The sequence below is a fragment of the Urocitellus parryii genome, unplaced genomic scaffold (genome assembly GCF_045843805.1).
Source record: "Urocitellus parryii isolate mUroPar1 unplaced genomic scaffold, mUroPar1.hap1 Scaffold_37, whole genome shotgun sequence".
In the NCBI taxonomy this organism is placed as follows: Eukaryota; Metazoa; Chordata; class Mammalia; order Rodentia; family Sciuridae; genus Urocitellus; species Urocitellus parryii.
Genome location: NW_027553327.1, coordinates 5629977 through 5645995, shown reverse-complemented (window position 1 = coordinate 5645995; position 16019 = coordinate 5629977). Strand labels below are relative to the sequence as shown.

Genomic DNA, 16019 nt, shown 5'->3' with positions numbered 1-16019 from the left:
ATCTTGGGTTTCTAAAAGAGATGGGATGCCCACCTCCTATCTTCTGAGCTGAAGCTGCTTCCCCAGTGACACCCTCCCAGGCCCTCCCAGGCCCAGGGCCAGAGGAAGAGGCAGAGATGGAAGAGTAAGGCCATGGCAGGAATGGGGAGGGGCTGGACCGGCAGGGGATCGTGGTCCATCTACCTGTGGCCACCTCCCTCTCCCGCACCCCGGGGGGTGACAGGACCTCAGTGGGCACCTGGGCGCTGAGTCAGGCACCTTTAAGCATGAAGGAATCCCACATGGTGTTTTAAGGTTCCACAGTAGGACCACCCCATGGGCAATGAATGTGGGTACTGATCCCCAAACTGAGGCCAGAAGAAGGGAGCACGACTGGGTGCCCTGAATTCTGAGAGCAGAGACGGTCCCCCTCACCCCTGCCCCCGCTGGAGCTGGCGCTGCCCGGGGAGTTGTGAGGGCAACCATGGCCCTAATCACAGGGCTGGAAGTAGAAGTCCGTAATGGGGGCATCCCAGGGGGTGTCCCAGGCAGTGTCCTCGGGGATCTGGGTGAGCCTCACAGGCTGGTCAGCCTTGGGCACTGTGCAGAGGAACCAGCCTGGGTAGGCAGCCGACTCGAAGCTGGAGGTGAGTCCCATGTCCCTCCGGTAGAAGGTGAAGCTCTTGGACTCCTTGGCACTGAGGTAGAGCTCCATGATGTTCACCGGCTGCCAGCAGAGGGGCAGGGGTGAGGGGCAGGGGCAAGGGACAGGGGTGAGGGGCAGGGGCAAGGGGCAGGGGCCAGGGGCAGGGGCAAGGAGCAGTGGTGAGGGGCAGGGGTGGACAGTGGGAGGTCAGAGCTAGGCAGAGCCCTTAGGGAGCAGGCAGAGCCGCAACCAGCAGCAGCTTTCTGGGTCCCTAAGGTGCCCAGAGGCAGTGCCCAGCCTCAGAACTGGCCAGCTTAGTCTCCAGATGGTGAGGACGCGGGACAGGGCTCACCTCCAGTTTCAGAGTTGGTTCCTTCTCTGTCCCACATGACAGGCACTGACTCCCTCCCTGGACACCCAGGATGACTGGAGACAGACTGGCATCCAGTGACCGATTGGGGACAACACTGATCTCCTCACCTGTGGGCAAGAGTCAAGGTATGGGCCTTTGGGGGCCTTTGTTTCCCTCTCCCCAATCTTGGACTCTGGGAGCAGGGCCAGCATGAGGCCTCCTGTCCCCACGCTGGGCAGAAGGGGAATCTTTCAGCAGTTGTCACAGGGGGAAGGCCACCCTCCTGCCACTGACCCAGAGTGGACATCAAGGCACAGAAGCACCTGGTGCCACTTGACACTGCAGCCCCCACATTTAGAGCTGTCTCCAACCCCAAGAGACCCTCCCCAGCCCCTTGTTTGAAGCCCAGGCCTCCGTTCTGAGCCCTGTCTTTATGAGCCTCCCAGAAGTGGATTAGTTCCCCCTGCACCCCCCACCCCATGCACACACACACAATGCTCACACACGCAGCAGCACACATGTGCACACTACAGCAGAGGGCCCACTGGCTCCAGTGACCCTTAGGAGTGCCCAGGTGGACAGGTGGACACTGTCAGAGAAGATCCGCCACAGCATGTGGGTAAGCACGAGGCCACACAGTGTCCCCTGCTGCTGAGGTCTGCAGGCCTGCTGGGAAGCCTCCTCAGGTGCCTCCCGCAGAGGGACACAGACGGGGGACCACTCAGGTCCTGCTCTACACCAACCTTTAATGACCTTCCCCGGGTGCAGCCCTCCGGCCAGAAGCTGGTTGTTGTGCAGATAGAGCACCTGAAATGTGAGGAAGGAGGAGGCCGTGAGGAGCGGGGCTCCTGCAGCTTGCCCTGGCCCAGAGTCCCCCAGTCTGAGAGTCTTGCCACCCTCTCTTCCAACAATGCTGGGTACCACAGCCCAACCTTCTCCCAGGCCTGCTGGGCTCCTACCCTACCAGGGGATGAGCCCAGGCCCCCACCTGAGTCTCACCCTATCCAATCTTTCCTATCCACAGTCCCCACATAGTCTCTCAGAGAGAAGTGACTGCAGCTGCCGTCCATGCTGCTGAGCCACAGGAACAAGTCACCCACCCTCTCTGGGCTCATTTAGCAATGAGTCTCCTCATTGCTAAAGATGGGTTAGGTAGCACCCAGGTCTCTTCCTGATTAAAATCTGTGTCTTCAAGTATTACTGAAGACTTCAGTGGTCATTTACTTCCACTTGGCCATGTATTCCTTTCTGAGTGAGGATTTTCTCTAAATTTAAAATCGATTTATTTTACTTTTCTTAGTTATTGCTTGTATATGAGTTGATTGGTTTTCTGATATACTGTGAGGTGAAAGATGTACTCTGAAGCAGGTTTCTGCAGATATTAACTGGGGAAAAGTCTGCAGTGTAAACATTGGCTGCATGTTTGCCCTAACATGATTAAACAAGCTCCATTACTTAGTAAGATCCAAAGTCACTGGCATACAGAGTGGCACAGTGAGCTCTTACCAGGACAGGAAAGGCACCACTTGCCACATGTACTTAATCAAAGAGCTCTAATGTACAAAGAGCCCCATGGGACTGAGGCCCATAGAACACACTTTGAAACATGCTAGCCAGTCGTCCCCCAAGTGCCCAGGCTGCTGGTCCCACAGACGCCGAAATCCACCAGGCTCAAGGCCCCAACACAGACTGGCGTAGTGTTTGCATAGAAGCATCACACGTCTTCTGCCATACCATAAATCATCACTAGATGACTTACAATACCTACCATCATGCAAATGTATGCAAACACTGTCATACTGCATTGTTTACAGAATAATGACAAGATCATCTGCACATGTTCACCGCAGATGCGATATATATATATATATATATATATATATATATATATATATATATATATATATATATTTTAAATCTGTGGATGTGGAAACCAAGGATATGGAGGACCAGTCAGACGAGACTCAAGTCAGAGAGGGCTGCTCTCCCCCTTCACTGTGAAGTTCACACACAGCTGAAATTCTGGGTCGCTACACACTTGTGGGTGGACAGACCTCTGGAGATTGTTTTTGTTCTATTCCCCCCACCCCCAGGGCTGCAGGGAGGAGGTGGCACAGTGGCTGGAGTGACATGAACTCATGGTGTGGGGAGCAGAGCGGAGCTTGGAGGGGGCTCCTGGCTCCCATCTTCCCCGTGGTTACTTGTCCCCCTGAGGCGGGCTGCCGGGTCCTGTCCCAGTCTGAAAGGGTGGAAGAACGGCAGGGGCAGTGACTGTTGGCCCTGACTCCCAGCCGCCTGTCTTCCAATGGGAGCCCCCGCTGGGGCAGCAGGTCCTTCCCGCCCTCACAAGGCTGGACAGGTCCACCCAGATCGCACTCCCCTCGGAGGCCCACACACTCACGGGAAGCACAGTGCCCCACTCAGGACCATCTTGAATTCCTCGATGTGCAGATTCCCCTATTTTGAAACAAACAGCAAAAAAATTTTAGGTGCAGACAAAGGCTGAGGGCTGTCAGGGGCCCGGGTAGCAAGCAGGCTCTTGAGCCTCCCAGCGGGTGACCACCTCCACTGGGCCAGGGCTTCTGGGGCTGGGGTCAGGAGAGCCTGCCCTGCCAGCACCCAGAGGACACCTCAGTGGCTCCTTTCCCTTGGCGGGAGCCTGCGGAGTCTACGGCTCCTTGAGGATGCTCCAGCTTTTTAAGTGCATACTTGATTATTTATGCACTCCTCCCAAGTCGCTGGGAGGAGACTGAAACTGCAAGCCAGGGAGGAGCAGGGTGATGTGACACCCTGGAGCCTCCTGAAGCACCTGCTGCTCGGCCCAGCCTGGGAAGGGAGTTTCTGGAGACAACCTCCCTGCAGCTCTGAGCTGGGCCCTTGGGGCTCTGAGGAGCACACAGAAAAGCAGCTTCTGCAGAGCACTCGTCCCTCCTCTCCCCTCCCCACCTGCCTGCCTTTGCCAGGGCCATGGAGACGCCGGCCATGGGGAATTCCTACTGGGGGAGTGTGTAGGCTACAGGTCCACTGCAGAAAAACCTGAAAATCCAGAAGAGCAAACCAGGAGAAGAACGTGAATGCTTCCGTGAATGCACCATCAAAAATCCGGTGAGGGAGGACACTCTTCCTCCCCCACGTCACTGCAGACAGCTGTCCTGCTGCAGCGTCACAGAGGCCACTCTCAACCTGCTGCTCTCTGGGGCACCACAGCAGACTCGTTTCCCACACTAACATGAATAATGACTTTCTAGGTTTGAACAGCTCTGCAAAAAATTCCTAAGGGTCTTTTATCATTCATTTATTCCAGCCCATTATTATTGGTCCTTATTTTGTTGGGTTGTGTTGGTTCATTTTTGCTATTGAGCGCTAGGTTGTGACAAACATCTATGATTCCACAGTTGATCTTTCTTAAATATCTCATTGGCAAAAAAAAAATCATGATTGTGAATCCATCAATATGCTTTTAAGACTCTCCGTGATGGCTCTGAATTAGTACCCGTCAGTGCAGAACAATTTAACAACATCTTGACCACCATCGGTAACTATTTATTGTAAAAGCATGAATTTTAAAGAAACCATATTCCAACATGTGGGACAAAAAAAAATCCTTAAGGGGTTTAAAAATAAATATTGGGTTGATTGAAAGACAGAAAATAACCTCTTATTCACATAAGACTACCAATGTGATAAATAGCATTCAGAAATATAAATTTAATGTAGATGCTGCTTATGCAAAATCATTAAATGCACTATAAATTGGCCAGATAGAAACAACTCAGAAATTACTGCCAATTACAAGAACAAATTCCAGAGTTAAGCTATTGGCAAAGTGGTTTTCGAAAAATAGGCTCTTGTCTGCAAAGTGATTGTAGAGGTGGACACCGTTTCCCCTAAATGCCAGGGTGCCATTCTCAACAGTGAATTAGCCCTATGTGCCCACGGGCTGATCGAGCTCCTTCAAGTTCTGCCCATTCAGAATGGAGCATGCACGTGGCTGGCCCTGCAGAGACGCAGCGAGCTGGCTGGGGCGCCGGGGGTGCCTCTACCAGCTCTGTCTATTACAAAATGTGCTGAAATGAGAATCCAGACAGGATGAATGAATGGGCAATGCACCAATGAGCTCACATGTGGTGCACGCCTGTGAGCCTGGTAGCTCAGAAGGCTGAGGCAGCAGGAGGATTGCAAGTTCAAGACCAGTCTCAGCAACTTTGTGAGACCATATCTCAAAAAAAAAAAAATTAAAAAAACGGCTGGGGATGTGGCACTGGATATATCCCTAAGCTTGAAAATAAGACAAAAACGACCACAGTGTGGGCTTTCACATTGTCAAACAGGCCCCACTAACAGTTAGTTCCCTCAGAAATGGGTCCTTGGTTTGTCTCACTAATTGCTATTGGTTGGCTCCCAGTGCATCCCCACCACTGATTGGGTTAAGGCTCTCATAACCCAGTGATTTCACCTCTAAGCCTTCTTGCATTGTCTGACCCCTGATATTTTGGGGGTCACGTCCAAACCATAATAGTGCTACTTTTTACTATAAAATGCCCTATATTGCCTTGGGACTCTGCAGAGTTCTCACCAGGAACAAAGACCTCACCAGATGCAGCTGCCAATCGTGAACTTCCCAGTCTTCATAACTGTGAGCCAAAAACAAAACAAAACAAAAACAAACAACCAAACAAAACCTCTTTTTCTCACAAATTACCCAGTGTCAGGTATTTTGTTTCATCAACAGAAATCAAACTGAGACACAGATTCTCTGAAGTTAGATGTGAACTAGGAGAAGATTGATAAATTCCAACTTATTTTTGTCTGATAAAAAAAATTTCAAAGGCAGTAATTTTTAAAAATTGTAACTGAGCCAGCCTATTCCAGCATTTCTTTCCCAATGAATACTAAAGACCTTTGCTCCTTGAGCCATCCTTAGATAATCAGTTTTATCATTGTGATTCCCTCACATATTAATAGTAAGCCATTGACTCCTACTCACTGCATGTGTGTATGAGAGTCAATTTTTTAATTGGGGTAATTTAAACTTTGTCTCCTTTGACAATGTGAAAGCCCACACTGTGGTCATTTTTTCTTATTTTCAAGGGTGGTGCTACTTTGCCCTGACCTCACAGCCTCCGTACGGGGGTTTTGAAGTGTGTTATGGGGTATTAATCCTATAACAGGCAGCACTTCACACCTTCCCTTCAGTGTGGCCTGCCCTTGGCCACTTGCTCCTGATGAATGTGATACCTGGTGGGAAGGGACAGTGTGTCACATCTGAGCTAGGTCACCCTGATCGTGGCTCACCCAGTGGAAGCTAGTGGCCATGGGACGGACCTCAAGTGGCCCTGAGGGGCCCGGGTGGGGAGGAACAAGGCCTTGTGACAGCACCCTGGGAGTGAGCCTTCTGGGGTGCAGATCCTCCATCCCCACAGGCCTAGCATGCTGCAGCCCCTGCTGACCCCCACCTACACGTGGGAGAACCCTGCCAGGTGGGTCCTCCTCCTCCCAGGCCCATGGGAAACCACAGGCATTTCTCGTTTTCAGCTGCTCGGGTTGGAGTCATGTTAAGCACTGACAGCTTCCTGCAGCACCTGGGCCCCCCAAGCTTCACCGTCAGTGGGGATCCTCCCTTTCCAGCAAACTCCTCGCTTCCTCATGGGGACCGTGTCCTGGGGCGACTCATCACCACATGTGTGAGATGGGCAGTGTCCTGGGCAGAGGTGGAGGGGAGGACAGTCGGTCAGTGTATCCTCACTGGGAATTTGCAGGCTCACACAGCTCATGACCCCAGGCGGGAAGCTCTCGTTGGGAACCCTGATTTAATAATGATTAAAATGACCAATATCCTCCAGCACTCACAGTGTCCCTGGAATCATGTTTAGGGGCCTCCTGAATTTTTTCTTTGTACATCTGTTTAGTTACTGATCCGATAACCACTATCATTTCTGTTATGCCGAAGGAGAAATCAGGCACAGAAAGACTAACTACATCACCTGATGGTTGACCACTAACTAGGATTAGAGTCAGACCCGAGTCCAGGAAACCTAGTCCAGAACCAAGGGACTCAGGGTGACCCTTTTGCTACCTGAGTCAGTCCTGTCACTCCTCTGTCCCCACACCTCTGTGAGCAAAAGGCAAGTCTCCAAAGGCCCATGCCACTGGACTCCCATGGGCTCTCAGCCTCCTCCTTCCCCACTAAGGGGACCAGGAGCCAGGTGGACCTCTTGCTCTTCTTGAACAAGATGACATGGTCCTTCTTGGCTCCTTGCTCTTCCTCTACAAGCCAGTGTGGTCCTTCTCAGGGGCCTTCCCACTGGCTCTGCTCCCCACCCGGAAGCTGGCGTTGTCCCCACCTCCTAAGGCCTTTGCTGCGACACCCCTCTCACTGAGGCCATGTTATCCCCTTTGTGCGTCCCTCCCCTGCTCCCACACCCCCCACCATGCCTCACTTCTTTCCGTGGGGCTCACCACTTAGCAGACTGTGTAATCCACCCAACGTGCCCTGCGTGGTATCTACTGCCTGCTCTTGGTGGTGCCAGGTGCACAGGATGTCTTAGTAAATAGGAGCTCAGTTGTCCACCATCCTTGTTTAAGAAGCCAAGGAGCTGATGACTATTTTTATCTCCGTTGTTTTTATTATGATGATTTCATTTCCCAGAAAGTATTGATGCTTGTGAACCCTCCTTTTTTTTTTCCTGGAACAGTTAAGACCATGGGTTGGCAAAGATTGGCCTGTGGGCCAAGACCAGCCCACAGCTTGGTTTATGAATAAAGTTAGTGGGAGCACAGCCCTGATGACTATGCCACTTTTGCACGGTGATGTCTATGGCAGAGACTGTGTTTACTCCACAGCCTTTTATAGAAAGAGTTAGCTGAGCTCTGGTCAAGACTGTGTGGGTTCGAGTCTTACCTCTGTTGCTTACTAGCATGTACATTTGGTTGAGTTACTTAAGCTTTTAGCTTTTGAGTTTTCATTTATAAAAAGGGAATAAAAATTCTGCTATTGTTATGAGGACTAAATGAGTTCATATACATGAAGTATTTAGGACGGTGCCAGCACATAGTAGGTGTGTACATGTCAACTTTATCATCATTACCACCATCACCATCACCACCATCATCATTTTCACCATCACCCACATTACCACTATCTTCACCATCATCTTCATCACCACCACCTTCATCACCATCATCTTCATCACCACCATCTTCATCACCACCATCTTCATCACCATCTTCATCACCATCTTCATCACCACCACCATCATCACCACCATCATCCTCATCACCACCATCACCACCATCATCACTACCATCTGCATCACCACCATCATCACCACCATCTTCATCACCACCATCATCACCACCATCTTCATGTCCACCATCATCACCACCATCTTCATCACCACCATCATCACCACCACCACTATCGTCACCACCATCTTCATCACCACCATCATCACCACCATTTTCATTTCCACCATCATCACCACCACCATCTTCATCACCACCACCATCATCACCACCATCATCATCACTACCACCATCATCACCACCATCTTCATCACCACCAACATCACCACCATCTTCATGACCTGGGAAGTTTATTTCACCACTCTGATTTGAGGATTTGACCCACTCGTTTCCGATTCCCTGTGAAGAGGACAGTAACAGCCCGGCCCCTGGGGTGTCGTGAGACCTGCATGAGGCGAGGCTGTGCCGAGCCAGCTCAGTCACCCATGTGCATTGTGCTCTGTGCCTTCAGCAGTCCCTGCCTCCCTCCCCCTCCTGGGTACAGTGAGCACCAAGTGCACACTGGCGGAAGCCCACGGCAGCTCAAGACCCAGTGCTTTGTCACATGTGCCTGTGCCTCATCCCCAGAGAGGGAAAATGCCAGACTCCATTGCTGCAGGGTTTGCTGTGGGGTCTTAGTGTCTAACGAGGACAGTTAACTTCTGCTACACATTCACTGTGTCAAAATAAGTGTCGCTTTCATCCCCTCTTGTTGTGACATCAGTCCCACGAGATCAGTACAATTTATATTCCTATTTAAACTGACTGAGGCCAAGGAGGCTTGGAGAGGGTGAGCGACTCCTGTGAGACCACAGAACCAGCAGGAGGTGAACTCTGGCAGTTCAGACCAGGCCAGGAAACCCCAGTCCCCCTGTGAAACACAAAGGGCATCTTGCTTACAGATGCAAGGAATGAGGGCGGAGCTAGAGCAGGGACCTCCCTGCAAGACTCTCTTTCCATGAAGGACCAAGGGGCCACTGGAAGAGAGCTGGCCCAGGGTGGGGACTCGTCACTCACTGGGGTGACCTCGATAGCACAGAGCACCCAGGAGGGCCTCGCTGGGCACCAGAGATGGTGGCCATGTGCAGAACACCTCTGGGAGCCAGCCGCAGAAGTGGGCCTCCAGTTACAGCCACATCACAGGATGACCCTGGGGTCCACAGAGAGGGCAGGGCCACCTTGGCTACTAAGACATTTGAGGACCACAGAATGCCATGAGGTCAGAGAGGCTGGGCCAGGGCAGGGCACTGTGGCCGGTGCTGGGCAGGGGCCCCGCTTTGCTGCCCTTGTTTGTCTCCACCTTGTTGTGTTGTCCTGTGGCACCTTTCAGCACCTGGGTGGGGGCAGGGGTGGGGGTGGAGGCTGGGGGAGTAGAAATGGCCAGCTCTGCAAGGAGAGCGGGTGGCAACCAGGAGGCAGGTGGGGCCCCATGCATGTCACACCCACGGGCAGTTTCTCTTGACTGAGTCACCAGGGGCAGGTCCAGAGCCACCAGCAACCTCCTTACCTGAGATCCAGGTGAGGACCTCCAGAGCCTGCCCAGGTGCCTGCCTCATCTGAACCTCAAGGCTCCAGAGCCTGACCCCCCTCCCCTGGGGTGTGTGGGTGGCCACTGATGGAGGGGACGAACATGACATTGGAAATAAGTCCAAATGAGAGAGAGCCAAGGGTCAAGAGGGTGAGGGCTGGCTCTGCTGGCCGCTGGGGCACCATCAAGGCACCAGCAGGGACCACGTGGGAAGGCAGTCCCCGCTGCCTGGACCAGAGGACACACAGGCTTCCCATGTCTCCACTCCCTCCACAGGTATCTGGCCAGCTCGTCCAGCGAGCTGATGCAGTCGCAGACAAGCCTGGGCACCACAGCTGCTCCCAGAGGACCCAGGGGGCTCCGCTTCCCTAGGCTCCATCTGGGGGGCATGGCACCAAGGGGATCACCCTCTTTCAAAAGTGCCTCAAAAACGGGATTGTTGTTGTAAACGAGGCTCGTCTCTTTATTATACAGGTCTCTGTACATCTGTCTTTTTTGATAGATTTTTAGTTATCATTTTTAATTACAGGGAAATATACGTAAGATGCAAGTTACCATTTTAACCACATTTACGTGAACTACTCAGGGGCGTCATTCAGACCATTGAGCAATCCCCACCAGCCCTCGCAGGAACGCTTTCCACCTTGCAAAACTGAAACTCTGTGCTTAGTAAACAATGACTTCCACTGCCCCCGCCAGGCCCTGGCCACCACCCTCCTTCCCATCTCCATGACTTTGACTCCCCTGGGTATCAAGTGGAACCTCACAGCACGCGTCCTGATTTGTGGCTGGCTTATTTCACTTAATGTTCTTGGGATGTGGTTTATATCTGGACTCCAATTCCTTTCCCATGTACATATATGCTCCATTTTCTCCATCCTTTCACCAGTCAATGAACACTCTGGGGTTGCTTCCACCCTCTCATGACGGAGAATAATGCAGCTATAGCCTGTGGGTATGCAAGCAACTTTTCAGGTCTCTGTGTTTAATTCTTTCTAGTGTACGCCCACAGGTGGACGTGCTGGGTCATGTGGGACTTCTCTTGCTGTTGCCAATGGGGTGTTGTCATTGAGCCCCAGGTGCTCACAGCATTGTCCAGCTCTTCTGTCCTTTACCTTCTGGAGACCTGAGTCTGCCTACTTCTCTATCAGTTATAGAGGAAAGAGTATTGAACACACCAGCAAAAATTGGAGATATGTCTACTCCTTCTGATGGTGCCACCTATTTGGGGCACCAGGTATTTGGAAGCTCTGTTTTGGGGAGTACATGCATAGAAGATCCTTTATGTATTTTTGGCCCCTTTATCATTAGGAATGTTCCTCTTCATTCCTGCTAGTCTTCCTGGTCTCTAAATCTGCTTTGGCTGTCATCCATGCAACTCCAGCTGTCTTCTGTTTAGGGTTTACATGGGACATCTTTCTCCACCTCCTTACCTTTAAACTATCATCGTCTTTAGAACTACATAATTAGATATTGTATGATCAGATCTTGTGTTTTTTAATCCAATCTGGAAAGCACAGTCTTTTAACTGGTGCTTTTGCATCATTTACATGTAAGTGCTGATATGGTTAGATTATTATCTATCATTCTATTGCTTTCTATTTATTCCATGTGTTCTGTATTTCTTTTATCTTCTTCTTCCTTCTCCCGAGTTAAAATATTTTGATTCTACTTTACCTATTATATTGTTTTATTATTTATACGGTTAAATAATTTTTTGCTTACCCTAGGGCTTGCATGTCCTTAATGAATAAGACTAACTTCCAATAACACAACACCACCTTATGGTAAAATAAGGTGCACAACAGTATGTTTCCAATTCCTCCTTCTCACCCTTTGTGATATGGTTGTGACTATCCCTAAAGCTAAGGATAAAAACTTTTCAAAGAATTCCCACCGCTCGTCTGGAAAGACTCATAATTCACAAGGCCTTCACAAAGACTCATAATTCAGAAGGACCTGCTTAAGCAATGGAAAGTAGCTAGGTCCAGATCAAATGCTTCTCTGGTTCTACCTCTCTCCCTGATCTCAGTATCATGCTCCAAAGGATCAAAACCTTTCCAAGTACCTCAGTTGCACCAAAGTATAAAGATGGGGTTCATTCATAGTGATATATAAACACTCAGCACTCTTGGGGAAATGGCTAAATTGGGGCTGGGGCAGAAAGCACATCAGAGTGGCCTATGACACTTGTCATGACAGAAAGTAAAGAAATACCTTAAAAAAGTAAAAAGGAAAGAAATCTGCACTGATGAGGTAGGTCAAAGGCAGGCAGGAACTAGATGAAAAACTTCAAGGCCCAAATCAGAGCAATCTGGGAGAACTGGGGGGTCCTGTGGGGGCAAAGCAGGGGAGGCAGAGGGGCTGAGTGTGGGAGGTGGGCGTGGGATCCTGTGGGTGCCAAGAGCCACACCAGAGCTACTACACTGGGTACAAAGTGGAGCCACCAGGGGTTCTGAGCAGGGAGGGTGTGACTGTGTCCATGTCTCTGATCCGGGTCACTGCTTGGTGGACACTTAATTCCAGGGAGGTAAGAAAGACACAGGGTTACCATTTGGGGTTATTGCAATGCTCCAATTAGAAAATGGGCAAAAGACAAGAAGAGACATTTCTCCAAAGAGGATATACAGATGGCAAATAAGCACATGAAAAGTTAGTCAACATCATTAATGCAAATTAATGCAAATTCAAACCACAATGAGATATCACTACATAGCCATCCCATAGCTAATTTTTTTTTAAATGGTGACAATACCAAATGCAGAAAAACTAAAACAATCATACATGGCTTGCTGTTGGAGATATAAAATGGTACACTCTGCAGAAAATAGTTGTGAAAGTTTCTTATAAAATTGAACATGCAACTACCATATGACCCAGCAAGTGTACTCTTAGGCATTTATAACGATTTGCTTATTTACTTACTTATTTATTGGTACCAGGAAATGAACCAACTCATTTTTTTACCACTGAGCCACATCCCCAGTACTTTTTTTTTTTTTTATCTTAGACACAGGGCCTCACTAAGTTGCTTAAGACCTCACCAAGTTTCTGAGGCTGGCCTCAAACTTGCAATCCTCCTGCCTCAACCTCCTGAGTTGCTGGGATTACAGGTGTGTACCACCATGCCAAGCTGTACCAAAGATTTTAAAACAAACCTTCACACAACAATTTGTGTATGAATGTTCATAGCAGCTTTCTTTACTGTAACCTCAAACTGGAAACAGTCCATATGTCCTTCCCAGAGTGACTGATTAAATAAACAATGGCACACCCACATCACAGAATATTACCCAGCAATTAAAAGGAACTTATGTGACAGCTTCCACGAATATCCAGAAAATTTTGCTGAGTGAAGAAGCAATCACACTTTGGTTACATGCAGTTATGATGCCATCATGTAATATTCTTGGCATGGCAAACTTTTGGAACTGGAAAACAGATTAGATTTAACCAGGGTTAAAAAGGATGTAGGACCAGGCAGGAAGTATATGTGGCTATGAAAGCCATCTGAAAAGGTCCTAGTGGTGATAGAACTGTTTTGTAACTTGACTATATCAATGTCAATATCCTGGTTGTGACATATTGTTGCCAGATGTTATCCTTGGGATGAACTGTGGAAAGGGTACATGGGATCTCTCTGTATTATTTCTTGCAACCAACTGCATTAGAATTCACAATTATCACAAAATAAAGTGAAATTTAAAACATCAGCAAATAGCATCCAGCAATATATTCAAAGAATAACTCCTCATGACCAAATGAGCTATAATCCAGGAATTCAAGGGTAGTGAAACAATAAAAAATCAATCATTATAATTCATATAATAGGAAAAAAGGAGAAAATAATGATAGGTGTATAAAAAGTATTTTACAAAATTTAATGTTTATTTATGAAAAAAAAGTCTTAACACACTAGGAATAGAAGAAAGTTTCTTCAACCTGATAAGGAGTAGCCATGAAAACCCTTCAGCAAACAACATACTTAGCGGTGAAATTTTGAAAGCTTCTGCACAGTGAGACAGGGTACCCACTCACCATTTGTTTTCAATATTTTGCTAGAGATTCCAGCCCACAGACCCAATAAATAAATGAATTGGAATGAAACATTGAAATTGCTGCTGGGCATGATGATGCATGGCTGTAATCCCAGTGGCTTGGAAGGCTGAGGCAGGAGGATCTTGAGTCTAGTGCCAGCCTTAGCAACTTAGTGAAGCCCTAAGCAACTTAATGAGACCCTGTCTCTAAATAAAATATAAAAAAGGGCTGGGGATGTGACTCAGTGGTTAAGCACCCCTGCGTTCAATTCCGGGTTCCAAAATATTGCTATTTCTATTTAACATGACTGTGCACAGAAAACCTAAAAGTCTCTGTAGAAAAAAAATAATTGATAAGTGAATTTAGCAAGACCAATGGTTAGAAGGTCGATATGCATGCTGGGTGCATTGGCTAATGCTGGGGATGTATCTCAGTGGTAGAATGCTTATCTAGCATGCCTGAAAGCCTGGGTTCAATCTTCAGTGCCAAGAAAAGAGGTTAATACACAAAAATCAATTATATTTCTATCTAGCAGCAGAACATAGAAAAAGAAGACTTTAAAAACCCTTCCATTTCTAACACCATATGTATCAAATTCTTAGGAATAAAACCTAATGGAGGATGTAGAAAATCTCCCCCACTGAAAGCTACAACACATGATGGAGAGAAATTTTAAAATATTTAAATTAAGAGATAAACTGTACTCATGAATTAGAAATATTATAACTATGTCATTTCTCCCCATATGAATCCATGAAGTCAATGCGTCTCACTCAAAAAACCCAGCAATTGGTTTTCCGTGTGGAATTGATAAATTGGTCCTAAAATTCAGAAGGGTCTGAAAAGGGCTGAGAATTTCCCAGGTAATCTATTTTTGGGGAGCAATGGGGATTGAACTCAGGGGCACTCAACCACTGAGCCACATCCCCAGGACTATTTTGTATTTTATTTAGAGCCAGGATCTCACTGAATTGTTTAATGCCTCCCTTTTTCTGAGGCTGGCTTTGAATCCATGATCCTCTGACCTCAGCCTCCCGAGCTACTTGGATTACAGGCATGCACTAGCACCCCTGTTGCCCAGGTAATCTTAAAGGAAAAGAACATAGCTATAGTACTCTCATTGTTAGCTACCAAGACCCAGAATGTTTGAGTAATTAAGGCATCATAATACTGACACAAGGATATATACATGGGTAAACAGAAAGAATGGAATATTCAAAGACAGATCTTCACATATATGACCAATTAATTTGTTATCTATTACAAAAAATAACACTGCAGCATATTTAATACATTTTTTTGATACTAGGGATTTAATACATGGGCCTCAGGTGTCCTAGGCTGACACTCTAAAACTGAGCTACATCCCCAGATGTTTTATTTATTTATTTATCAATCTATGTATTTATTTATTTATTTATTTATTTATTTATTTATAAATTTTAAGACAAGTTCTCACTAATTTGCTCATGCTGACCTTCAGTTTACTATCCTCCTGGCTCTGCTCTCCAAGTTGTTGGAATTACAGGTGTGCACCAACACACCAGATGACATTGGATACTTTAAAAAATAATAATAATTGGTGCTCATCAGTAAGATAGCCATATGGAAAAAATATTTTTCTTGATATTTACCTTACATCACACAGTCAGATAAATTACAGATGTAAATGTGAAAGGCAGCACATTAAAGCTTTCAGAATAATATCCATCCAGGTACAGTGGTACCCACCTGTAATCCCAGTGATTTGGGAGACTAAGATGGGAGGACCATAAGTTCAAAGCCAGCTTCAGCATCTTAGTGAGGTCCTAAGGAACTTAGTAAGACCACAACTCAAAATAAAAAACAAAAACAAACAACTAAGTACTAAAATAGCTAAAAGAGGATTTTTAATATTTCACCATAAAGAAAGGATAAATATTTGACTTGGTAGATATACTAATTACCATGATTTAAGCATTACAGAATATACATTAGGTATGTTAAAACTCAACATGGTGTCTCATATATTTGTACAATTATATGTCAATTAAAAATGAACTAAGGCCAGGCAGATTGGTATGTGCCTATAATCCCAGGAACTCTGGAGGTAGAGATAGGAGGATCACAAGTTCAAGGCCAGCCTGTGCAACTTAGAGAGACTCTAGCAATTTAGGTAGACCTTGTCTCAAAATTTAAAAAAAAAATGGTTG

General features: G+C 47.5%; 1 protein-coding gene across 1 annotated transcript in view; it reads right to left on the bottom strand.

The window, feature by feature from the left end:
• Positions 1–469: 469 nt before the first annotated feature.
• The window catches only part of LOC144252164 (interleukin-36 receptor antagonist protein-like), a 69142-nt gene continuing 53592 nt past the window's right edge, over positions 470–16019 (bottom strand). The window contains exons 5-7 of the mRNA XM_077794672.1: positions 1721–1784; positions 978–1105; positions 470–706 (exon numbers count right to left, since the gene is read on the bottom strand). Coding sequence (XP_077650798.1) covers positions 470–706; positions 978–1105; positions 1721–1784 — 429 coding nt within the window. The remainder of the gene's footprint in view (positions 707–977; positions 1106–1720; positions 1785–16019) is intronic.